Source organism: Salvelinus alpinus, chromosome 17, assembly GCF_045679555.1.
Source record: "Salvelinus alpinus chromosome 17, SLU_Salpinus.1, whole genome shotgun sequence".
Classification (NCBI taxonomy): Eukaryota; Metazoa; Chordata; class Actinopteri; order Salmoniformes; family Salmonidae; genus Salvelinus; species Salvelinus alpinus.
The window spans coordinates 9,459,570-9,486,632 of record NC_092102.1 but is presented as its reverse complement, the minus strand read 5'-3'; the positions used below and the strand labels follow the sequence as shown (position 1 = coordinate 9,486,632).

The 27,063-nt window shown below is 43.6% G+C and overlaps 1 protein-coding gene across 8 annotated transcripts in view; it reads left to right on the top strand.

Moving 5' to 3' along the window:
- LOC139542080 (1-phosphatidylinositol 4,5-bisphosphate phosphodiesterase eta-2-like) overlaps positions 1–27,063 on the top strand; it is a 176,357-nt gene that overhangs the window by 114,397 nt on the left and 34,897 nt on the right. For all 8 annotated transcript variants that reach the window (XM_071347103.1, XM_071347101.1, XM_071347102.1 and 5 more), the window contains 6 exons: positions 10,038–10,208; positions 19,020–19,113; positions 19,836–20,039; positions 20,368–20,488; positions 21,929–22,100; positions 24,444–24,551. In XM_071347103.1, coding sequence (XP_071203204.1) covers positions 10,038–10,208; positions 19,020–19,113; positions 19,836–20,039; positions 20,368–20,488; positions 21,929–22,100; positions 24,444–24,551 — 870 coding nt within the window. The remainder of the gene's footprint in view (positions 1–10,037; positions 10,209–19,019; positions 19,114–19,835; positions 20,040–20,367; positions 20,489–21,928; positions 22,101–24,443; positions 24,552–27,063) is intronic.

Sequence of the window (27,063 nt, the reverse complement as noted above, 5' to 3'; positions counted from 1 at the left end):
GAATGTCGCAAAAGTACGCATTCACACTTGACCTTTTCCAAACCCATTTCGAATTACTCACTCAGTGGTAATGGGGATGTGTCATCATGATGGTTGTGACATTTCGGACAGATTTGTCACAGGAAACTGTATTACAGGAAAGGCAATTGTGTCGTTCCATTTGATTTCAATCACTTTTTAAATGTATTATTTTTACCCCTTTTCTCCCCAATTTCGTGTTATTCAATTGGTAGTTACAGTCTTGTCCCATTGCTGCAACCCCCGTACGGACTCGGGAGAGGCTAAGGTCGAGAGCTGTAGGTCCTCCGAGACACGATCCAGCCAAGCCGCACTGCTTCTTGACACAATGCCCACAATGCCAACCCGGAAGCCAGCCGTTTCCTCCACCAATGTGTTGGAGGAAACACCGTACACCTGGCGGCCGTGTCAGCGTGCATGCGCCCGGCCCACCACAGGAGTCGCTAGAGCGCGATGGGACAAGGACATCCCTGCCGGCCAAACCCTCCCCTAACCCGGACGACGCTGTGCCAATTGTGCTCCGCCCCGTGGGTTTCCCGGTCGCGACCGGCTGCGGATCTCTAGTGGCACATCTAGCACTGCGATGCAGTGCCTTAGACCACTGCTCCACTCGGGAGGCCCTTCAATCACTTTTTAACCACACCCCTTTTGAGTTGAGCAAAACTTACCATACATATTTGCTATGGTAGAAGTGGTCCTGAATGCCCCAGATGTTTTTGTATTTTACCCCCCTTTTCTCCCCAATTTTGATCTTGCCTCATCGCTGCAACTCTCCAACGGGCACGGGAGAAGCGAAGGTGGAGTCATGAGTCCTCCGGAACATGACCCGCCTAACTGCTCTCCTTAACACCCGCCAGATTAACCCGGAAGCCAGCAGAACCGCATGTGTCGGAGGACACAGTTAAACTGGCGACCGGGGTCAGCCTGCAGAAGGAGTTCCACAAAGAGTTGCTAGAGCTCGATGACCCAAGTAAAGTAAAGCCCCCCCCCCCTGGCCAAACCCTCCCCTAACCTGGACGACGCTGGGCCAATTGTCCTCCATCCTATGGGACTCCCGGCCACGATGCAGTGCCTTAGACTGCTGCGCCACTCGGGAGGCCCGCCAAAACAAAGTTGACCCATTTTGCATACCATGAGACATCCATGCCTTCACTGGAAAAGATAAACGGTTTAGTTTGATATCATTTTAAAGCTTACAAACAGGGTTGTCAAACTATTTTTGAATTTTTTTTTTTTTTAAGTGTCAACCGTCGGTTGAGACACAGCATGCCTTTGAAAACAGGGTGGGTGTCATTTGTGCTGTCAAAAAGTCTGTATGAACAGTTTACATATACTGTACAATGCCTTCAGAAAGTATTCACAGCCCTTGACTTTTTCCACATTTTGCTGTGTTACTGCCTGAATTTAAAATTGAGATGTTGTCACTGGCCTACTCTATAATATCAAAGTGGAATTATGTTTGTATATTTTTTTTTTTACAAAAAATGAAAGGGCGACATTCCTTGAGTCAAGATTTCATCCCCTCTGTTATGGCAAGTCTAAACAAGTCCTGAACTGGTTCCAACCCCAAAACAGTACTGGTATATATTGTTCCTTTCTGTTCCTTTTTTTAACCAGTGAAGTCAACAGTTTTTTAGATTTAGCTAATTCAATTACTTCACCAATCAGTGCGGATAGAGCAGGCAAGCTATTTGTTTACATGCGTGGTGGACAGACAAGTGTAGCCTATGGCACAAGATGAGAGTGAAAATGTGCAGGTAGGGAAAGAGTGAGAGAGGGTTGAGGAGCATTATATGAATTAGTTCCAAAGAATTATACCTAGGAGGAGCGGCTTCTATGGAGAAACGTTGAATGTCCTTTGAGCTAGCTAGCTAACAAGCTTGTGTGTGCAGAGTGGCACCAGAATTAAAAACACGTCTTACCTTTTTGTAGTTACTAAATCCAACGTGAAACATGATAACTATGCTTATAGTATTATAAACACAACATGCAACAATTTCAAAGATTTTACTGAGTTACAGTACATATAAGGAAATCAGTCAATTTAAATAAATAAATTAGGCCATAATCTATGGATTCCACATGACTTGTAATACAGATATGCATCTGTTGGTCACAGATACCTTAAAAAAAAGGTAGGGGTGTGGATCAGCTTGGGAGCTTTAACAATGTGCGGGCTTCTTTGTTCGTTACTAGGAGCGTGGATCAGAACACCAGTCAGTATCTGGTGTGACCACAATTTGCCTCATTCAGCCCAACACATCTCCTTCGCATAGAGTTAATCAGGCTGTTGATTGTGGCCTGTGGAATGTTGTTCCATTCAATGGCTGTGCGAAGTTGCTGGTTATTGGCAGGAACTGGAACACTTTGTCATACACGTTGGCCCAGAGCATCCCAAACATGCTCAATTGGTGACATGTCTGGTGAGTATGCAGGCCATGGAAGAACTGGGACATTTTCAGCTTCCAGGAATTGTGTACAGATCCTTGTGACATGGGGCCGTGCATTATCATGCTGAAACATGAGGTGATGGCGGCATATGAATGGTACGTTAATGGGCCTCAGGATCTCATCATGGTATCTCTGTGCATTCAAATAACCATCGATAAAATGCAATTGTGTTCTATGTCTGTAGCTTATGCCTGCCCATACCATAACCCCACCGCCACCATGGGGCACTCTGTTCACAACGTTGACATCAGCAAACTGCTCGCCCACACAACGCCATACACGTGGTCTCCGGTTGCGAGGCCGGTTGGACGTACTGCCATATTCTCTAAAACGATGTTGGAGTCAGCTTATGGTAGAGAAATTAGCATTAAATTGTCTGGCAACAGCTCTGGTTGACATTCGTTCAGTCAACATGCCAATTGCACGCTCCCTCAAAACTTGAGACATCTGTGGCATTTTGTTGTGTGTCAAAACTGCTAATTTTGGAGTGGCCTTTTATTGTCCTCAGCACAGTGTGCACCTGTGTAATGATCATGCTGTTTAATTAGCTTCTTGATATGCCACACCTGTCAGGTGGATAGATTATCTTGGCAAAGGATAAATTCTCACTAACAGGGATGTAAACATATTTGTACAAAACATTTTAGAGAAATAGGCTTTTTGTGTGTGTGTATTTTTATTTTTATTTTTTATCTCATGTAACATTGGACCAACACTTTACATGTTGTGTTTATATTTTTGTTCGGTGTAGCATTGAAAAAGTTAATCCATTCTTCTCTAGCTAATTCAAATCTGAATCAAGCTTGTAACATCAGTACAGTAGCCTGTGCTATGGAGGGGGAGGGGCAGGTAGCCTAAACACGCACAGGCAAAGATTTTCAGCTTGCAGGCAGACACTGGAAGTTTCTGAGTGACAGAGTGATGGCTTTGCATAGGAGCTTTGTTGCGTTTTGTCCGTCGGACTGCCAGATGGTGAAGCGTGATTCATCACTCCAGAGAATGCATTTCCACTGCTCCAGAGTCCAATGGTGGCGAGCTTTACACCACTCTAGCTGACGCTTGGCATTGCGCATGGTGAACTTAGGCTTCAGTGTGGCTGCTCAGCCATGGAAGCCCATTTCATGAATCTCCCAACTAACAGTTATTGTGCTGAAGTTGCATTCAGAGGCAGTTTGGCAGTTTGGCACTCGGTACTGAGTGTTGCAACTGAGGACTGATGATTTTTACGGGCTACACGCTTCAGCACTCGGCAGTCCCGTTCTGTGAGCTTGTGTGGCCTACCACTTTGCGGCTGAACAGTTGTTGCTCCTAGACTTTTCCACTCCACTTTTCCACTCCAAACACCAGAGAAGATGGTGTTTGGAGGATATATTGGCCAATATATCCTCCAAACACCGGCTTCGAGGGTATTCTCACTTTTATACAACGGGGTTACCAACATATTAAAATAATGATTTACATATTTTCATTCAACTTTATTTTGATGAATTTATTCATACTATTTCATCCTTCCACAAGATATAGTCCCGACACAAATCTAAGGTTGCTAGCCAAGCCAGCTGGTCGTTCGTTCTATCGGTTCGGTTGCCAGAGACGTGACCCAGTCGTTAAGTCTTTTTGTTCTGTATCTATGGACGCGACCGAGTTGTTTGTTCTAAGTGTTCTACTGCCATACTGGCTGTCAACGTTCTTATCCCTTGCATGCTAGCTAGCCAACTACATCAGACTTGCAGTCACGTCAAACAGTGCAGCCAGAATAACAACAAAGTAGCTGCATTTGCATTTGTTTAAGCTGTTTTCTAGTGAAATGTATTTCTAACATCCACAACAATAATCTAATGATGCACAATAATGCTCGATTTTAGCTGGCATAAAAATGTACTCTCCCTTCAGGACACTGTTGTTCAGAGGAGCTAGCCAACACAATCCCTTCAAACTGAAGCTGGAAAGACTGCAAACTAGATGCATTTCATTTGACCTGTTTGCTATTGATATTTCTTTGTATATTCTTTGTATAAAAATGATGCTGATTCATGATTTCGAATGGCTGAGAAAAGCTGCCTGCCTGTCTGTCTCATCCCGAGTCCCGACACGTTCATTACTATGCGACAGCTGGAGATTGAATTTGAATATTGTAACAATGTTGCAAATGTCAGAGAGACAGACGGCAAGGTTTATACAAATCTCCGCTGTTGAAAACAACTAAATGTTAGTCTAAAAGAAATGTGAGATAATGTCTACGTGCTTTTTATAGTGGAGATCAAGTGTATAAATTGCCTGGCTGGGCTAATGAGACAGTGGATTGCGCAGTCAGTTGGAACAGAGTAAATAGCCATTTTAATGTCATATATTAAGCAGATGGTAACTTGTGGAATAGACACCAGCTGGAATGCGGTTTTAACCCATCAGCATTCAGGATTAGACCCAACCGTTGTACAATTCACAATCACAGCACTAACAGTGAACCGGGGCAGCTCTAGCAGGGCAGAAATTTGACGAACTGACTTGTTGGAAAGGTGGCATCCTATGACGGTGCCACATTGAAAGTCACTGAGCACTTCAGTAAGGCCATTCTACTACCAATGTGTCCTCAATTTTATACACCGGTCATCTACGGGTGTGGCTGAAATAGCTGAATCCACTAATTTGAAGAGGTGTCCACATACTTTTGTATATATAGTGTATCTGCAACAAAACAATTTGTTGGAAAATATGCATATTTTTTTAATGCTGATTTGAGATATTATCATGAGAATATGTGGCCAATTGGATGGAAACCTAGCTTGTAATGTCTATGATAATCTTTTAAATGTATGCAAATTGTAAAGTATTTTTGTCTGTAACGTATTTTCCGGTATGTGTCAGATCGCAGGAAGACTAGCTGTCTCCATTGACGTTGGCTAATGGGGATCCTAATAAAAATCCTAAATCCTAAAAAGTGGCGGTGAGAAGATCAAGGAAAGATGAATGGAGATATAACCCTTGATAAATGACTTTTTACTTAGGGTTCGGCTAGTAGCTACAAACTCCCAGCCATGACATAGCCTAGTAAAGCCAGAGGGTGCTTTGACAGCATGACCCTGCGAGGATTAGCAAGTTAGCGTTGTGTTATCGTGTTAATGTGTTGTTAGCGCTGGTGGCCGCGGCTGTTCTTTTACCCCAGCCTGTGGCGTAGCTAAGCGCGCTAAGCCTCGCGCCCCGCCGAGGGGTCACCCATATGGTGCTCAGGGACGCAGATGGCTTCTGGTGTAATACATGGTAACACACGGTAAACACACCAGGGACCAATCTGGACGTGTGTGTGTGTGTGTGTGTGTGTGTGTGTGTGTGTGTGTGTGTGTGTGTGTGTGTGTGTGTGTGTGTGTGTGTGTGTGTGTGTGTGTGTGTGTGTGTGTGTGTGTGTGTGTGTGTGTGTGTGTGTGTCAGACAGGAGTGTGTTTACGGGACAGTGGACTGGTCTGCTGGCTTAACCTATTTACTCCTGGGAGGAACCTGTGTGTGATTTTCCCTGTTGACTTGACCCAGTAGGAGGATAATAACCAGCGCACGTGCATCAATTGCATTAAGCATTAGTGACCCTCTTTCAATATATATTACAGTATACAGAGTTCTTGGCTTGTTAGCACATGATTTTTGGTACATTTGTCTAATCACAACATTGTGTGCAAAGTCATAGATGGTCATGTCAGTCTGTGTTATATGTTTTTTTAAATGTAACCTTTATTTAACTAGGCAAGTCAGTTAAGAACAAATTCTTATTTACAATGACGGCCTACCCCGGCCAAACCCTCCCTTAACCCGGGTACAACGCTGGACCAATTGTGCGCCGCCCAATGGGACTCCCGATCACGGCTGGTGGTGATACAGCCCGGGATCGAACCCGCGTCTGTGATGACGCCTCTAGCGCTGCGATGCAGTGCCTTAGACCGCTGCGCCACTCAGGATAAATGCCGCATTGCTGTAATTTTCCAGTTAGCTTTTAAACTCTCATAGACTAGCTCTCATGTCTCAGCTACCATTTGGGTGCAAATCGTTACTTATATTCTGAGTTCACCATCACTGGCAACGTTAAATGAAACGGTTAAAAAGAGAAAAAACACCTTGCCTGACCATGTTTACAATTTTCCAGTAAATGTAGATCCTATTGATTCAGTCAATCTGATCGGAGCACTGGCTTATCTTACTTCCACACTCCCCTCTAAGTCCCTTGAGCTCCACACACCGATAGCATCTCCTCCATTCTGACTCACTATCGTCTCATTCTCCTCATTCATTGGTTCCGATTCACTGGGCCTATGAGCAGAGGCCGCTCTGTAGCTTTTGAGAACAATCCTTAGGTTGAGTCCCAAATGGAACCCCCATGGGCCCTGGTCAAAAGTAGGGCACTATACAGTGAGGGAAAAAAGTATTTGATCCCCTGCTGATTTTGTACGTTTGCCCACTGAGAAAGAAATTATCAGTCTATAATTTTAATGGTAGGTTTATTTGAACAGTGAGAGACAGAATAACAACAAAAATATCCAGAAAAATGCATGTCAAAAATGTTATTAATTGATTTGCATTTTAATGAGGGAAATAAGTATTTGACCCCTTCTCAATCAAAAAGATTTCTGGCTCCCAGGTGTCTTTCATACAGGTAACGAACGGAGACTAGGAGCACACTCTTTAAGGGAGTGCTCCTAATCTCAGTTTCTTACCTGTATAAAAGATACCTGTCCACAGAAGCAATCAATCAATCAGATTCCAAACTCTCCACCATGGCCAAGACCAAAGAGCTCTCCAAGGATGTCAGGGACAAGATTGTAGACCTACACAAGGCTGGAATGGGCTACAAGACCATCGCCAAGCAGCTTGGTGAGAAGGTGACAACAGTTTCTGTGATTATTCGCAAATGGAAGAAACACAAAAGAACTGTCAATCTCCCTCAGCCTGGGGCTCCATGCAAGATCTCACCTCGTGGAGTTGCAATGATCATGAGAACGGTGAGGAATCAGCCCAGAACTACACAGGAGGATCTTGTCAATGATCTCAAGGCAGCTGGGACCATAGTCATCAAGAAAACAATTGGTAACACACTATGCCGTGAAGGACTGAAATCCTGCAGCGCCCGCAAGGTCCCCCTGCTCAAGAAAGCACATATACATGCCCGTCTGAAGTTTGCCAATGAACATCTGAATGATTCAGAGGACAACTGGGTGAACGTGTTGTGGTCAGATGAGACCAAAATGGAGTTCTTTGGCATCAACCCAACTTGCCGTGTTTGGAGGAGGAGGAATGCTGCCTATGACCCCAAGAAACCATCCCCACCGTCAAACATGGAGGTGGAAACATTATGCTTTGGGGGTGTTTTTCTGCTAAAGGGACAGGACAACTTCACCGCATCAAAGGGACGATGGACGGGGCCATGTACCGTCAAATCTTGGGTGAAAACCTCCTTCCCTCAGCCAGGGTATTGAAAATGGGTCGTGGATGGGTATTCCAGCATGACAATGACCCAAAACACACGGCCAAGGCAACAAAGGAGTGGCTCAAGAAGAAGCACATTAAGGTCCTGGAGTGGCCTAGCCAGTCTCCAGGCCTTAATCCCATAGAAAATCTGTGGAGGGAGCTGAAGGTTCGAGTTGCCAAACGTCAGCCTCGAAACCTTAATGACTTGAAGAAGATCTGCAAAGAGGAGTGGGACAAAATCCCTCCTGAGATGTGTGCAAACCTGGTGGCCAACTACAAGAAACGTCTGACCTCTGTGATTGCCAACAAGGGTTTTGCCACCAAGTACTAAGTCATGTTTTGCAGAGGGGTCAAATACTTATTTCCCTCATTAAAATGCAAATCAATTCATAACATTTTTGACATGCGTTTTTCTGGATTTTTTTGTTGATATTCTGTCTCTCACTGTTCAAATAAACCTACCATTAAAATTATAGACTGATCATTTCTTTGTCAGTGGGCAAACGTACAAAATCAGCAGGGGATCAAATACTTTTTTCCCTCACTGTATAGGGAATAGGGGTTCTGGTCAAAGTAATGCACTTTATAGAAAACAGGGTGGCATTTGTGACGCACACTCAGTCTGACCCCCTGCCTGCCCAGGAAGCAGTAAGCTGAGGAAATGGGGTTGCCCGTTTTATTACAAAGGGACTCCTTCCAGCACCACCTGGGGTGGGGTGATGTACTGTAGTCTAGCTTAGCCTAGTGCATCAAGAGTCTCTCTCCTCCTCTCACCCCGGAAAGATTGACTTCAGAGAGCCCGTTTGGTGTTGAGACACAGAGGTACGTTGTTTCAGTGAGGCACTCTTTATCCCGGGCCGGAGGCAGCACCACTCAGGCAAGCTGCTCAATGATTTATCGCAGCTGAACGCGCCGGAGATGAGGAAGAGAAGCGAGAATCACCACACACTGATGAATTAGTTCATATTAGCCACATGGCTAATGTGCCACCTCGTAGTAACGGCTTTAGTGTCCAGGCCCCCTTTTACATAATGAATGGGTGGGAATGAGACTAGATTGATATTTTCTGTTGGTTTAGAAGAACAGGAGCTCTCCTGGTGGCTGGTGAACCCCCCCCCACACACACTCTATGTGTAATCTCAATGTTTAAGAAGCGAGTGTGTGTGTTTCAGTTGTCTCTGCCTAGTCATACTGAGAAATAAGTGTCAGTTCCTCACTTGTGCCAAAACCCATATTCACTCTGTGACCTGTGTGTGTGTTTTGTGTGCGTGTGTGTGTGTGTGTGCGTCAGTGTAGAGCAGGGATCTGGCTGGTTGAAAGTTATGAGAACTGGAAGTTTGAAAGTTTGTGTATGTGTTTTCAAGAGCTGGGAGCTGGCCGGGTATCAGAACTGGCAGGTTGAAGTGTGTGTGTTGTGCATGGAGGCCAACCTCCCACCAGCACCCACGTCATCACTCTGCAGTCAGGTCCATCTCTAGCAATGCGAGACATATGGAGCTGGCCATACACAAGAAAACCATTTCAACCATGAGTGTTGGCAGGCATGCAGATACCTAACTACAATATGCATGCTCATATTCACACTACATCACCAAAACACAACTCGATATTCCATCTGACTAGTTATCTAACTGAGTGTTAGAGTGGCTGTTAATTGCTGTGCATATTATTCGGGCGAACTTTTAATAATGTGATCCTATACACAACACAGTTCCATTCACAACAACACATAATGTTGGCTGTGCCGGGTGGAGATTATAACAGAACATGGCCAAGATGTTCAAATGTTCATAAATGACCAGCATGGTCAAATAATAATAATCACAGAAGTTATCGAGGGTGTAGCAAGTCAGCACCTCAGGAGTAAATGTCAGTTGACATTTGACAACTTTTGACTAGTTTTGTGTGTGTATCTAATATATAAATATTTATCTCATCTCATTGCTTAAATGTATGCATAAATAAGACCTTATAGATGCCAAGTCTTGGTCATGATATGGTTTCAGTTTTTTTTCAGTTCATCCTTGAACTGAATAACTACTGCGTTACAGTGGAAGTTAGGATTCCACTCTTTATGTCTAAATGAACTGACATGGCATTGTGACTTCTCTTCTCCCCAGGAGGCAGACACAGATGACAACCAGGGCACCCTGGACTTCGAGGAGTTCTGCTCCTTCTACAAGATGATGTCGACACGCCGCGATCTCTACTTGCTCATGCTCACCTACAGCAACCACAAGGACCACCTGGACAGCATCGACCTGACCCGCTTCCTGGAGGTGGAGCAGAAGGTATGCAGGAGCAGAGTTGAAGCGTATGCAGGCAGGCTGGTAGGCACATAGACGCAGACATGCGTGCTGGCACACACATCCGTACACGGATGCACACACAGGTGCAAGCATGCAGGTACGCTGGCATATACACGCGGAGGTACTCACGCGGAGGTACTCACGCGGAGGTACTCACGCGGAGGTACTCACGCGGAGGTACTCACGCGGAGGTACTCACGCGGAGGTACTCACGCGGAGGTACTCACGCGGAGGTACTCCTTTAAGGCATTTCTGTGACAGACCTTTTTTGTAATGGCTTGACTGAGGCAAACATCTGAAGATTTGAGTCTTAATAATGGTTAGGAACAACTTTGTTGGACAATTGTATAGTTTCCCCCCCCCCCCTCCTGCCTGTTTCCATGTGTCAAAAATATGTTGGTCAACAGATTAGGGGGGGAAAAGCACAGGATATTACTGTTTAATTGCAGTGAAAATGTGTTTGACATTCTGACGCTCCAAGCTTTGACAAAGAGGTTTCAACCGTTAACATGCTGGTTGACATGCAGACCGGACACGTCGTGTGCGCGAGCGTCGCAAAATAAATTTAGAAATCCATGTTATTCAATTATTGCACCCACACTGCTCACGTGCGCCAACGAGCGTCTGCGACGCCAAGGGCTAAAATAGAAGTCGTTCCTATTTCTGACGCAGATCACGCTGAAAGTCATCTCCTCATTGGTTTATAGAAGCAGGTACCCACGTGCCATCTCCTCATTGGTTATACCCACGTGGGTGATTGAAAGACGAACTTTGTTGCTGGTTGTCGTGGTAATACAATGAAAGTTTAGATGCGATCACCATATAAGTTCAAAGATGAAAAAGCCTGGAAGGAGGAGAGATGACTAGAAACGATTCGGTTGGCCGTTTTATGTGTGGATTAATTGTCGGAGTAGAGGTCCTTGTGCATTTCAGGTAAAATAACAACTCAATGTTTATATCCCAGGACAAATTAGCTAGCAACAGCAAGCTAGCTAAATAGGACAAATTAACCTTAGCTAGCAAGTGCAAGCTAACTAGGTAAATTGCCATACATGTTTAATGCTTTTCGACCTGTCCCCAAATTAATGTAATTGGTTCAGAGTTTGTTTTGATATTTTAACCTGCGTGTCGTGATCGCGTTTGGTGTGGGGGGACAAAATACATTTATGCATGATAGCGCGGAGGGGTGCACCACACAACCAATCAACAAAGCATACCGACTTCGAGCAATTCAATATCATGGTTTTGTGTTGACAAAAATAAAATGCATCCCTCCCTACCTTGTAGGCTTACCCAGTATAGAAGTGATGGCGTGACAATGTCATTAAACTTTTTGTTGTTTTGTAAAAGATGTCTCTTTCCATTCATCAATTGGCCACTGCACAATTTAGATGGATTGATTGATTGATTGTATTTGTCAGTAAAAAAAATATATACAGTTGAAGTCGGAAGTTTACATACACCTTAGCCAAATACATTTAAACTCAGTTTTTCACAATTCCTGACATTTAATCCTAGTAAGAATTCCATGTCTTAGGTCAGTTAGGATCACCACTTTATTCTAAGAATGTGAAATGTCAGAATAATAGTATAGAGAATGATTTATTTCAGCTTTTATTTCTTTCATCACATTCCCAGTGGGTCAGAAGTTGATATACACTGAATTAGTATTTGGTAGCATTGCCTTTTAAATTGTTTAACTTGGGTTAAACGTTTCGGGTAGCCTTCCACAAGCTTCCCACAATAAGTTGGGTGAATTTTGGCCCATTCCTCCTGTCAGAGCTGGTGTAACTGAGTCAGGTTTGTAGTCCCTCCTGCATCAAAGGACCCCCACAACATGATGCTGCCACCCCTGTGCTTCACGGTTGGGATGCTGTTCTTCGGCTTGCAAGCCTCCCCCTTTTTCCTCCAAACATAACGATGGTCATTATGGCCAAACAGTTCTATTTCTGTTTCATCAGACCAGAAGACATTTCTCCAAATAGTACGATCTTTGTTCCCATGTGCAGTTGGAAACCGTAGTCTGGCTTTTTTATGGCGGTTTTGGAGCAGTGGCTTCTTCCTTGCTGAGCGGCCTTTCAGGTTATGTCGATATAGGACTCGTTTTACTGTGAATATAGATACTTTTGAACCTGTTTCCTCTAGCATCTTCACAAGGTCCTTTGCTGTTCTGGGATTGATTTGCATTTTTCGCACCAAAGTACGTTCATCTCTAGGAGACAGAACGTGTCTCCTTCCTGAGCGGTATGACCGCTGCGTGGTCCCATGGTGTTTATACTTGCGTACTATTGTTTGTACAGATGAACGTGGTACCTTAAGGCGTTTAGAAATTGCTCCCAAGGATGAACCAGACTTGTGGAGGTCTACAATTGTTTTCTGAGGTCTTGGCTGATTTCTTTTGATTTTCCCATGATGTCAAGCAACGAGTCACTGAGTTTGAAGTTAGGCCTTGAAATACATCCACAGGTACACCTCCAATTGACTCAAAGGATGTCAATTAGCCTATCAGAAGCTTCTAAAGCCATGACATCATTTTCTGGAATTTTCCAAGCTGTGTAAAGGCACAGTCAACTTAGTGTATCTAAACTTCTGACCCACTGGAATTGTGATACAGTGAATTATAAGTGAAATAATCTGTCTGTAAACAATTGTTGGAAGAATTACTTGTGTCATGCAGAAAGTAGATGTCCTATCCAACTTACCAAAACTTTAGTTTGTTAACAAGAAATGTGTGGAGTGGTTGAAAAACGAGTTTTAATGACTCCAACCTAAGTGTATGTAAACTTCTGACTTCAACTGTATATACACAAAGATTTTAAAAAGTGAACCGGATTGCACAATAAAGTCAGGGACTTATTTCCATTGTGGTTTTTATTTTTTACATACATACATATACAATTACATAGATACAGACACATTACAGAGATGAGTATGAGGGGGTGTTTAAGTACAATTCTTACAAGCTTGTTTAGCTGGTAGCTTATTCTTTCGATGTTTGGGGCTGCTGGTGAACCATGATGTGCAGGCATAATCAAAGTGACACTGGATTAGCGCACTAGCTAGGTTTCCATCCAATTGGTGACAGATTTTCATGCGAATATTCTAAAATCTTCATAAAAACAATATGTAATTTCAGAGTTTTCTTTAGGAAATTTGATTTTAATGTACCGGACATTTTGAGAAATGTATCGGACATCCATATGCATTCAGGTCCAACCTGGTGCAGACAGCTCCATCAATAAACGAGGGATATTGGCTAAATGAGCCACATTTACGTCTCCTTAAAAACAGCCTACAACAAATTACAAAAACACTATTCCTTATGTTTCGAAGTGTAGCCTATGCAAAACTGTATAGCCTATTTTTTTAAAATTGGTTTTTAGGCTACTTTCCTAAAACAAAAATGTTCCACCTCTCGGTTCAGCTGTCAGAGATTTGAACATGTATCAGGATATTCCGTGCATAGGCCTATAGACTTAGGTGTCCACTGTATGATTTAAACATTTGTATAAATATACAGAGCCTATATAAAGGAAGGGAAGATTAGGCATAACCCCAGTGAGTTAGAGAGATAGAGATATTCCGGTGGCATGCTACGACACCGACATGCGTCTCTCTGTCAGATGGCTACTGCGTCTGCTATACAGATATAGCCGTACAAAAGAAGGCTAATTTGTTCATTTTCTATCAGAATATTTTGCATAAAGATGAGCATTATATTGTTAGATTATAGCAGTAACTCTGGTAGGCCTGAAACAGTCTTCCTCAACTCAAGTTCAACTGTCGGAGTCAGTTGGAGCGCCGTGGCACGCTGCCTTCATATCATAGGCCTGCAGTAACTAAAGCTTAATAATAGCCACACCACAACAAACCTTCACAAACGTTTCTAAACTTTATTAGGGTAATATCAAAAGTAAGTCAAGCCATTGTTTATAGGGAAAATACGAGCAGAAGAGCAAATGTAAACCAGGGAAAAAACACAGTACCCTCCCCTGTGCCCAGTAAAAAAACGCAAAACCCTCCCCAAAGCAAAATAAAAAGTTTGACAACCCTCCCATATTATGAACCCCCCCCCCCCCCCCCCCCCCCCCAGTAAATATGTATCTGTAGCTGGATAGAAGAGACAATTGATGGAAAAACACCACAATCACTATCGTATACATGCATCCCAAAATTCAAAATCTCAAAATTCTCATCCTAAGTGTTGTGTTTCGTGGCAATATTGTAACAGAGCCAATATATCCTTATCTACAGTGTAGAATGCTCAGCTAACCAATGGGGAAGGCTCCTGCTACAGCAAGTTGGAGGAGTGTTTATGCTGACATTACACTTAGCCCACTAGCTAACTAAATGGGGATGTGCTGTGTCTTCCCCCGTGAGTCACCCCGTAGAGACCGCGCTAGGTGACAGACAGTCGTTTAATGGATCTTCCATTGGGTTCTGAAGCAAATGCTTAATAGTGCTTAAGTGCAGACACAGGCCCCTACAAGGCTATTAGAATTAGCAGTATCACTTCAAATGAACTTCTAAAGGCTTCAGGGGATAACATGTAATATGGTTCTGCTGTGAAAAACAGACAGAAAAGGAGCTGTAATTAGGAAATTGTATCCAATCTGTCGTATTTTTGGGGCACGGAATTGGATGTTCCACTACTCGCTACTTCGTTGGGAAGCATTGAGGCGGTTTTGCGAGGTGATTTATTTGAAATGGGGCCAGGATGCAGCTGGGCTGTCTCTAGCTCTTCTCTCCTCTCTCTGCTGGCATCATTAGCTACAGCCTCCCCTCGGTTTCTCATTTTAACTGTGTTTACTAGCTCTCTCTTGGTGTGTGTGTGTGTGTTTCAAGTTTTATTAGTCGTATGTACTGGATACACATTGGTATCAGTGGTGGTCAATGCTGTTAAAGATGAGGGAGGTCTTTTTTTCTTTTGGCATGGATATTGGATTACTGGAGCATGGATATTTTAATTTGATGACTGTCATTCGTATTCTATTCACCCAGTTCAATGTAACATCAATAGGTTTGGGCTACTACATGATCTCTCATTTTCCTTATAACCATCATGGGGTTGCTACAACCTAGCCTATGAATAAAAGACTATGAATAAAAGACTACTACATGTGTACCTACACACTGAAGAAGGCTGTAAAGCCGAAACATCTTTGTACGCTATCCTTGATGCAGTGAGAAAAAAAATGAAGTAAGCCTTATGCCACATCTTTGTTTTAATGCGAACCGTTACACTTTTTTGTTTGTCCTTCTCTACAATGCAACAACAATAAGAAATAAGAAAATAATACAAATATAAAGTACATGGCTTAATAAAATATATATTTTTTTGCATAAGTATAATACAGGAAGGCACAATTTATAGTCCAATATGTGTTTTGAGGAAGGGGGGGATTGGGGGAAAGTTTAAATTGTGCAGTATTTAGCAATCATAATAAGAGTGTGTGTGTGTGTGTGTGTGTGTGTGTGTGTGTGTGTGTGTGTGTGTGTGTGTGTGTGTGTGTGTGTGTGTGTGTGTGTGTGTGTGTGTGTGTGTGTGTGTGTGTGTGTGTGTGTGTGTGTGTGTGTGAAAGAGTGTATATCTGTGTGGGTGTGTGCATGTGTGCTAATGTGCAGCGAGTCAGTGCAGGTGGTCAGTCCAGTTCAAGTTTTCAGCAGTCTAATGGCTTGTCGATAGAAACTGTCTCTGAGACTGTTGGTATCAGACCTCATGCTCTGATACAGTCTAATGGCTTGTCGATAGAAACTGTCTCTGAGACTGTTGGTATCAGACCTCATGCTCTGATACAGTCTAATGGCTTGTCGATAGAAACTGTCTCTGAGACTGTTGGTATCAGACCTCATGCTCTGATACAGTCTAATGGCTTGTCAATAGAAACTGTCTCTGAGACTGTTGGTATCAGACCTCATGCTCTGATACGGTCTGATGGCTTGTCGATAGAAACTGTCTCTGAGACTGTTGGTATCAGACCTCATGCTCTGATACAGTCTAATGGCTTGTCGATAGAAACTGTCTCTGAGACTGTTGGTATCAGACCTCATGCTCTGATACGGTCTGATGGCTTGTCGATAGAAACTGTCTCTGAGACTGTTGGTATCAGACCTCATGCTCTGATACGGTCTAATGGCTTGTCGATAGAAACTGTCTCTGAGACTGTTGGTATCAGACCTCATGCTCTGATACGGTCTAATGGCTTGTCGATAGAAACTGTCTCTGAGACTGTTGGTATCAGACCTCATGCTCTGATACAGTCTAATGGCTTGTCGATAGAAACTGTCTCTGAGACTGTTGGTATCAGACCTCATGCTCTGATACAGTCTAATGGCTTGTCAATAGAAACTGTCTCTGAGACTGTTGGTATCAGACCTCATGCTCTGATACGGTCTGATGGCTTGTCGATAGAAACTGTCTCTGAGACTGTTGGTATCAGACCTCATGCTCTGATACAGTCTAATGGCTTGTCGATAGAAACTGTCTCTGAGACTGTTGGTATCAGACCTCATGCTCTGATACGGTCTGATGGCTTGTCGATAGAAACTGTCTCTGAGACTGTTGGTATCAGACCTCATGCTCTGATACGGTCTGATGGCTTGTCGATAGAAACTGTCTCTGAGACTGTTGGTATCAGACCTCATGCTCTGATACGGTCTAATGGCTTGTCGATAGAAACTGTCTCTGAGACTGTTGGTATCAGACCTCATGCTCTGATACGGTCTAATGGCTTGTCGATAGAAACTGTCTCTGAGACTGTTGGTATCAGACCTCATGCTCTGATACGGTCTAATGGCTTGTCGATAGAAACTGTCTCTGAGACTGTTGGTATCAGACCTCATGCTCTGATACGGTCTGATGGCTTGTCGATAGAAACTGTCTCTGAGACTGTTGGTATCAGACCTCATGCTCTGATACGGTCTAATGGCTTGTCGATAGAAACTGTCTCTGAGACTGTTGGTATCAGACCTCATGCTCTGATACAGTCTAATGGCTTGTCGATAGAAACTGTCTCTGAGACTGTTGGTATCAGACCTCATGCTCTGATACAGTCTAATGGCTTGTCAATAGAAACTGTCTCTGAGACTGTTGGTATCAGACCTCATGCTCTGATACGGTCTGATGGCTTGTCGATAGAAACTGTCTCTGAGACTGTTGGTATCAGACCTCATGCTCTGATATAGTCTAATGGCTTGTCGATAGAAACTGTCTCTGAGACTGTTGGTATCAGACCTCATGCTCTGATACGGTCTGATGGCTTGTCGATAGAAACTGTCTCTGAGACTGTTGGTATCAGACCTCATGCTCTGATACGGTCTAATGGCTTGTCGATAGAAACTGTCTCTGAGACTGTTGGTATCAGACCTCATGCTCTGATACGGTCTAATGGCTTGTCGATAGAAACTGTCTCTGAGACTGTTGGTATCAGACCTCATGCTTTAATACGGTCTGATGGCTTGTCGATAGAAACTGTCTCTGAGACTGTTGGTAACTGACCTCATGCTCTGATACAGTCTAATGGCTTGTCGATAGAAACTGTCTCTGAGACTGTTGGTATCAGACCTCATGCTCTGATACGGTCTGATGGCTTGTCGATAGAAACTGTCTCTGAGACTGTTGGTATCAGACCTCGTGCTCTGATACGGTCTGATGGCTTGTCGATAGAAACTGTCTCTGAGACTGTTGGTATCAGACCTCGTGCTCTGATACGGTCTAATGGCTTGTCGATAGAAACTGTCTCTGAGACTGTTGGTATCAGACCTCATGCTCTGATACGGTCTGATGGCTTGTCGATAGAAACTGTCTCTGAGACTGTTGGTATCAGACCTCATGCTCTGATACGGTCTGATGGCTTGTAGATAGAAACTGTCTCTGAGACTGTTGGTATCAGACCTCATGCTCTGATACGGTCTGATGGCTTGTCGATAGAAACTGTCTCTGAGACTGTTGGTATCAGACCTCATGCTCTGATACGGTCTGCCCGACGGTAAGGGAGTGAACAGCTTGTAGCTGGATTGTATGGGTTCGTTGATGATGCTGCGGGCCTTCATCAGGCACCATTTTGTGTGTGTGGTGTATATTAACTCTCCCATCTCTGCCTCAATACCATTGCCCAAAATGTGTCCACTCTACACACTCGTAAGCCAAACCCATTTATCCACATTTACCCACTTATTAAAAATCCCCTGAACCTCTCATGATGAGGCATTGGGTATTGGAGCAAAACCACAGTCAGTAAGCAGTTTGATGTCAAATCCCTCATGTTTGAGAGTGAGCAGTTGAAAGTGTCACAACAGAAGGGAGAATTAGCTTTTTTGCTGGCTAGCTTCTCATTCTGTGGTCGAAATCCTGTTTACCCCTTCAACAAGTAGACCAAGCCACTTAGCCAAAGCCTCTCTCTCCCAGTGCTAAGCGCTAACCACAAACATATTGGCCTAGTAGTGTGCAGCCCTGTACTGGGAAAAAAACCTGGCACTGAGACAGTCTGTTTCTTCAACAACCCATTTTGGAACGGCCTGACGATGATCAACATGGATGGGAATCTGATCGACCAGTCAGCCGGTTTAAAAGGGCCAGCTGTTGGGCGGACAATCGGATTCCAGCACAGGGATGAGGGTAGAAGCCGCATGTGAGGACATGGCCAAATTGGATTAACAGGACTTCCCCCAACCCTCCCAATGTTTACTGTTATGGAGGGGGGATTTGAGGAGACATATTTTATTATGGGTACTGTAGTCAATCTGCGGTTCTTACTGTTTGCTTATGTGTTTTTGTATTTTTCCGTTTTGTAGATGACCAAGGTGACCAAAGACCATTGCCTTGAGATTGTGAACAAATTTGAGCCCTGCTCCGAGAACCAGAAGCAGGGAGTTCTGGGTATTGATGGTAAGAGCTCTCTTATTGGTACCCTTTTCGATTGTCCTTTTATCAGTCAAATGTTGAATGTCTCACCATGCTCTGAAATTGATATTTTCTAACAGCCAATTCATATAGAATCCCCGAAACGCCCCCCCCCCAGTGATTATACAAAACCATGTGTTTATTGTTCATCTCTAAAAAATCCAAAATCCAAATGGATGCATGAAATGTTGGCTTGTAATAATTTTTGTTGTTGTTGTTGATCTGTCCCTAAACCCACAGACATACTCTGAGCATTGTCTGAACTTGTCATTTTAATGAGCGAATACTTAACATTTGTGTACTGTCAGTTTAAATACAACATCTACAGACCACATTCACGTGTCTGTATCTCTATCATATGAACATGTCATCGTCTCTCTCTATTCAGAATACATCTACAATATTGATACTTTATATGCCCAAAGGAAATCCCTCTAGGAACTCACCATGGTCATATCACCCCGAGATCCACTTTCAATGTTCAACACATCTGCCCCATTCCTCTCAATCCCACCCCTTGTCTACAAGATGTCTCCCACACATCATGATTGATTGCTCCCATGTGGTCCTCTTCGGGGTTGCATTCACTAGGCACCAAAGGAACGAAAATTGACTGAAACAGGGAGGGGACTACCTGGACTTGTCCAATAAGGAACGCTCATTTTCATTTTCAGTTGTAAAATTTTTTCTGTTTGTGTGTGACCCAGGTTTCACCAGCTACATGCGCAGCCCGGCGGGGGACATCTTCAACCCGGAGCACTACGAGGTGACCCAGGACATGTCTCAGCCGCTCTGCAACTACTTCGTCGCCTCGTCCCACAACACCTACCTGATGGGCGACCAGCTCATGTCCCAGTCCCGCGTCGACATGTACGCCTGGGTGCTGCAGGCCGGCTGCCGCTGCGTGGAAGGTCGGTGAAAGACGCCGTTCTCTCCCTCATGAGCGCACACACAGACACGCAAACATTTGTGTGTAAAGAAGCACATGCAAGCAAACACATGCACCCAAATACATGTTAGCAAGAAAGCATGTACCCGTGCACATATACACACACAGGTTACATACGGTGTTACAAATATTTGCTATGTCTATCATCACAGTCAGTGACTGTTAATGGGTCCCTAGTAAGTAAACGAGCATGGTTAAAGTAATAACACGGGGCTATTAACTAGCTTTGAGTGCCCTTCACTTCTCATGGTCGCTCCTCTCCCCTTTCTTTTTATTCCCCTCCACTGAAGTGGACTGCTGGGACGGGCAGGACGGAGAGCCCATCGTGCACCACGGTTACACGCTCACCTCCAAGATCCTCTTCAGAGACGTCATCGAGACCATCAACAAGTACGCCTTTTTGAAAAACGAGTAAGTGTGTCGCTGCTTTGAATTTCACCTCTTTCTCTCATCTCCTTTTGTCCATAGACACATCAGCTAGTTTCCCAGGTTTCAACCCCCTGACAGAAAGTGGGACTTTTATGGCACATGGAAAATGAGGTTCTGAGACATTCGCTCGCACATAATCTCAATTCACAACTCTCTTTTATGCCGCGTCGTTCATCCTGAGCCTATATAGGAGAATGCGTGGGAATGAGACGTTGAATTCAATTGCCGTCAGTATGGTGTTTCATGAGATAGGGGTCTGATGAGAGCTTTTTGTCATACACGCAATAGCGAGCCTAACAACATTGTGCGTTTATGCTAATGGTTGCATTGTGGCATTCAGATGTAGTCTACTTTACCGTAGGGTATGTAATGCATTAGGTACACCAATGAACAAGGCTCATGGTAAAAACATTTGTTTCTATTGAATTATTATAGTCATTTATAAATCACAAACTATTAAAGATAATTATCTCTTAATATTCCTAATACAAATAGGTGGTTCTCAGTGACTCAGTCTCTTTCATTTAATTGTTTTTCTTGAACAAAGCAAGCATACAAATTGTTGCGCCGCTAGAATGAAATTTATCATACACAACTGTCATAGACTAGCATCTATCATACACAAGTCCCTGGGATCATAGTTGAAAGGCAGTGTATTGTTTTGAGTAGTGCCCATAGCAATTGCAGTCTACCCCACACACATGTTTATGAGGACAGAACAGGGAACGTCGGCGACCATCATGTCTTGGGTTATGATGGGCTGTGTTGTGTGCCTTAGTACTTAGTAGACAGAGAAATGCAGGCTTGACACGCCTACAGGCTTACTGGAACAAGCAAGTGTTTCTACATGACCTGCTGTCTCACTCACTCACTCACTCACTCACTCACTCACTCACTCACTCACTCACTCACTCACTCACTCACTCACTCACTCACTCACTCACTCACTCACTCACTCACTCACTCACTCACTCACTCACACACACACACACACACACACACACACACACACACACACACACACACACACACACACACACACACACACACACACAGTGCTACTGTAGGCGATAATCCAATAAAGAGTCTGCATGCATATTTGTGTGATCTTTAGTGCAAGACTATTTGTAGAAAATTGTTTGAACAGCAAGGAACGTATTCAACTTCAAAGAATGTTGTAATTTTCTGAGGCACTTCAAAATCAAATTTCAGAGGGTTGAAGGTGATGACATTGGACTGAAACTCTAGTCACAAATTGAAAACCCATATCTTTGTCATCAACTGTCTCATTGGTGATAACCCAGTGCCAAGGCTGTGCCATAGATGTCTGACACTATAGATTGATGGCTTTATCTCTGGCTGTACCCGAGTCTTTGTCCTCAAGTCTGAGACGTGGTGATAACCCACGTCTGTCCCTGTCAGCTACCCAGTGATCCTGTCCATAGAGAACCACTGCAGCGTCCCCCAGCAGAAGAAGATGGCCCAGTACCTGGTGGAGGTGATGGGAGAAAAGCTGGACCTCTCAGCCGTCAAGGCAGACGAACAGGGCCACCTGCCCTCCCCAGACACCCTCAAAGGGAAGATCCTCGTCAAGGTAAACAATTTGCATGCGCATATTCACGCACGCCCAGACACACACACAGAAGTATTGTTCTTAGCAGTCGGTCATAGACCAGGGGTCTTTCCACCCTCGGTCCCAGAAAGGAGATCTACTGGGTGTTCAGGCTTTTGTTTCTTCCCAGCAGTAATACACCTGATACAGCGAATCGTGGATCTGCAGACTATTGAAATAGAAGCCTTGTTTGGAACAAATGCCTGCAGGCTTGGACACTAACCCTTGTCACATTACAGAAAGGGAGGAATATTGCCAAAAGCAATACATCATATTAGAAACAAGCAAATTCATTTCTAAAAAGGTGAGGCGCCTGAGTTCCTTCCTTCTCGCTATATAAATGGAGTTGGAAATTGTTCAACCTGTAGCTGACTCTAGGCACATCAGGCAGCTATGGGTCAATGGGCACTCCTAGCGCTAGTTACCACGCTGTTCTAAATACAGCCTCAACTCCGCACGTCTTCCCCAGACAGACCGCTTAAAAATCACTCTGATTTGGCCCTAGTGGGTCTTCGGAAGTAGTCCTCTCCTTCATGCCCTCTGACCTTGAAAGGACGTGACTGGCCAAATCAATATGGCTGACAGCTATCCAGCTTTTTTCTCTTCGTCATCACTAAAGAAAGGAGACAACGAGAGGAAACCTTTTAATTAAGAGTGCTACGACACATGCATGTCTGTAACAAACTGAGTTGCCTCCATTACCTCCACATTAGCAGACGAGACAGAACAGCCCGTTTTGAAGTTAAGGAGGGTTTATTGATGCCAGGTGCTTTAGTGGAAGAAGGCCCAGTACCAAGGCCTGGTTGACATTCACATCACACTGCCATGTGGCAGCTGTCCAGTAGAGCTGCGTGTGATTGTACTATAGCATCACTCCTACATGATCGTTTGGAACTGGCTGGATTTTCTCATTTGATTGTGGATCGTTATAGTTTTGTCTGCGTTTCAATTAACTGTCAACAGTGTGTGTGCGCACGCGCGCGTGCGGCCCCGGAAGAGATTGCTTCTTATGATGGTTCTAAAACATTGCATACCAGAAGCACACTGCCATGTTTAACACAGCACTTAAAGGAATACTCCCCGCAAATTCTTTTATCATATCGGCTGGACTTCTGTATATGTCTGGAAAACTTGATTGCTGACATGCAAAACATTTTGGAACTATATCAACAATGGACTAAAGAAACAAATACCAAAAGATAGTTTTTGGGTGGAATTGGCCTTTAACTCATTCCACTCCACTCACAACGTGGACACTGCTTGCGAAACTGTCCGATGACACTAAATGCAGCCGTAGCTTCTTTATGGATTTTCTAGAACAGAATCCGTGCCTAGTTATTGACCTAGGACCTAGTTATTAAAGATGATTGCTGCTGAGAAAATCAAAAAAACATCCCCTCGTTGAACCTTGGAAAACCGGCGACCGGCAAGATCGAGACCGATCCTTTACTGCTGCATCGATCCCTGCCATTTTTACCCCTCTATCCATCAGCGTTGTCTTTTCAAGTGTCCCTCTCGTAGAGTATATAAGGCTGCTACTCAGCAGGGCCGTTTGTGTCATTCAATCAAACTGTTACTGGTGAACAGCATGTTTAGAAGGTGTCATTTTACAGGACAAGTAGAAACGTATCATGTAGAATAGACATTCTTCTTTGTCAAGGAGAATAGGCATTTGTGTCAGCTTTATGTATGATATTTCTATCTACAACATGACACCATTCTGAACACTACCCCAGAAACACTGGTATGGGAAGAGTCCCTAGTGGCTGCTGTAGCTGTTACGGCTGGTACACCTTTAGCACTCAGGAGGAAAGCCTAATGGTTTAGATTGGGGAAATGTAGTGCAAAAAGCTACATCCTTTAATACGCACCATGTTAATAGCACTCAGCACCTCTGAGCAATAACAACCCATTTAGTGTTTACACTGAATTAGACAGTATTATGATATTAATATCTAGTTCAACCTAAAATGTCGAATTTAAACTCGAACTGACCCACACACTGGCATACAGATGAAAAGGCCATAGAATGGAGTACAGGTCAGTTTTGTTTACCCGTCCCTAATGGTTCAGGTAGAGTATTGAGGCGGGTTACATGATTCTAGACCTGGCCTAAGGGTAACTTCTACCCAGAAACTCATGAAATGGTGCTACTTGGTTCTGTTCATTAGAGCATGCAATCGGAAAACTATTTGCAACGAAGTATGAAAATGTGCGATTCTTATTGACCCTATTCAGGTATTCCATCCCTCATACAGAATGTTTTTCTTCTGTTTGATGCCTAATAAATATGACCCATATATTAACGCCACTTTTGTCCACCAGGGCAAGAAGCTCCCGCCGAACATCGACGAAGACAACGAGGAGGGCGACGTGACGGATGAAGACAGCGCAGACGAGATGGAGGACGACTGCAAATTGATGAACGGAGATGTAAGGGCCCCTCCTCCTCCTCCCTCCATTTACCCATTTGAATCCCGCCAACTCTGCGGTCGATCTATTCTATATTGAAAATAATACAATATACAATACAGACTGAAATATACCCTATTGTATATTGTGTAGGATGTTGTTTGTTCCTAATTGGAGTCTAGAAACAACCCAAGTATATTTGTCGCTGTTATTATTTTATCATTATATGTGCTGGTAAATGTGCTTGCGTGATTGTGGGCATGCATGCTTATGTCAGGGATAACTTTTCCATTCCTGTTTGTACTTAATGAATGATGTCTCAGTTAAGCATTAGCCCGTGTCCGTTGTGGCCCCCTCCTCATCTCGTCTTCTCTGTCGTAAAGCTCTGTTGTTCCCTCTGTGTACCTGTCTCTTTCTTATCTACTCCCTCTCTTCTCCTATCTCTCTCTCTACCTCTCCCTCTCTATCTTTTCATTGTCGTCCATGCATTCTGAAGTGGAAGGTACTATAAAACGTGGTCATTCTCAGACTTCTTTAAACATCACCCCGCCCCAATCATATCCTATTTAACATACATTTGTGCACACTACACCTGTGACTCTGCTGTCCAATGCCAGTGCCGAGGTATTTATAAAACCATAGAAATAGAATCGTTAGAAGGGACATTCTATTTTTGTATGAAACCTTAGTCAAAGTGAGAAGCTTTACCATGACCAATGGTGTAATTTTTAGGATACGTCCCAATATATCTCAATGGTTGCTTCTCCTCGTCTCCTTTCCCTCCTCCCTGATATGACAAGATAGTTGTCGTTAAGCCCATTCCAGTCAGTAGTCCTGAAGGAAAATATGTGCGAAATAGTATGTATATTATGTGGAAGGAAACAATTTAAGACTACTTGGATAATATAGCGATTGGCTTTGTACATCTCTTTTGATAAAAAAAGGCAGAAACTTGCTAGTTACTTGTATCTCAGGACGTTGTCTATGTACATGTTGAGACCGATGACAGGAGTTTGTTTGTGGTGTAACTCTCCCATCTAGTGGTAGAAGCATGCAAGTGGTTTCAGGTCCAACTTCCATAGTGCTCTCTTTTGACACTATACACTGAGGATACAAAACATTTCCATGACATAGACTGACCAGGTGAAAGCTATGATCCCTTATTGATTTCACTTAAATCCACTTAAATTAGTGTAGACCAGGTAATCCCAAACTGGGGTATGCATAATGCCGTCGGGAGTACGCCAAATAAAAATGTGACTCACATTTATTTTTTTACTCACATTTTCAAACAGTCCATTTATATTTTCCAACGGGGCTATACATTTGAGTGAGTTTTTTTTTCTCGCCTGAGTAACCTCGTTTCACTGCTAAAAATAAAATTAAACCATGTAGTGTTCAGCGAAATAACAACACAATGTCAAATACAGGTAGCCAACTAATTAACATTCAATCACATTAATCGTTACTCTCTCGCGGGTTCACTCTTGCGCAGACATTTTGAAACGAAACATGACACTTTGAAAAACAAGCCACAGGAGTTTTTTGAGCGACAATATAGACGACAATCGAGTAGTAAGACATGTATAAACATGTATAAAAGCAACAGATACCATTAATAAGAAGGGGCTAGAAGTGTCTTATATGGTGAGCTACCGAGTGGCTAGGACAGGCAAGCCCCATACTATTGGGGAGGACTTAATTATTCCTGCTGCCACGGATATTGCTGGGGGAAAAGGCCCAAAAAACTATACAGACAATGTCTTCATCAATCAACACTGTTTCACGATGCATCAGTGACATGGCAGGAGAAGTTTTGAAACAATTACTGCTTCGCATACAAGCCAGTGAATTATCTGCGTTACAGCTGCATGAGTCAACAGACGTGGCGGACCTGGCATAGCTCCTGGTGTATGTCCGTTACGTTTATGGGGGGTCAATTAAGAAAGACATCCTCTTCTGTAAACCACTGGACAAGTACTGGACAGCTTTGGGACATCATATGGACTTTGGTGGTCAAGATGTGTTTGTATCTGTACTGATGGTGCAAAAGCCATGACAGGGAGACATAGTGGAGTGGTAACGCGCGTGCAAGCAGTTGCTCCCGACGCCACTTGGGTACACTGCAGCATCCACCGAGAGGCTCTTGCTGCCAAGGGAATGCCTGACAGCTTGAAAGACGTTTTGGACACTACAGTGAAAATGGTTAACTTTGTTAAAGCAAGGCCCCTGAACACTTGTGTATTTTCTGCATTATGCAATGATATGGGCAGCAACCATGTAATGCTTTTACAACACAGAAGTGCGCTGGTTATCAAGGGGCAAAGTATTGGCAATTTTTTTTTGAATTGAGACGAGCTTTTTCTTTACTGACCATAATTTTCACTTGTCTGACCGCTTGCATGATGATGAGTTTCTCACATGACTGGCCTATCTGGGTGATGTTTTTTCTCACCTGAATGATCTGAATCTAGGATTACAGGGACTCTCCGCAACTATATTCAATGTGCGGGACAAAATTGAGGTTATGATT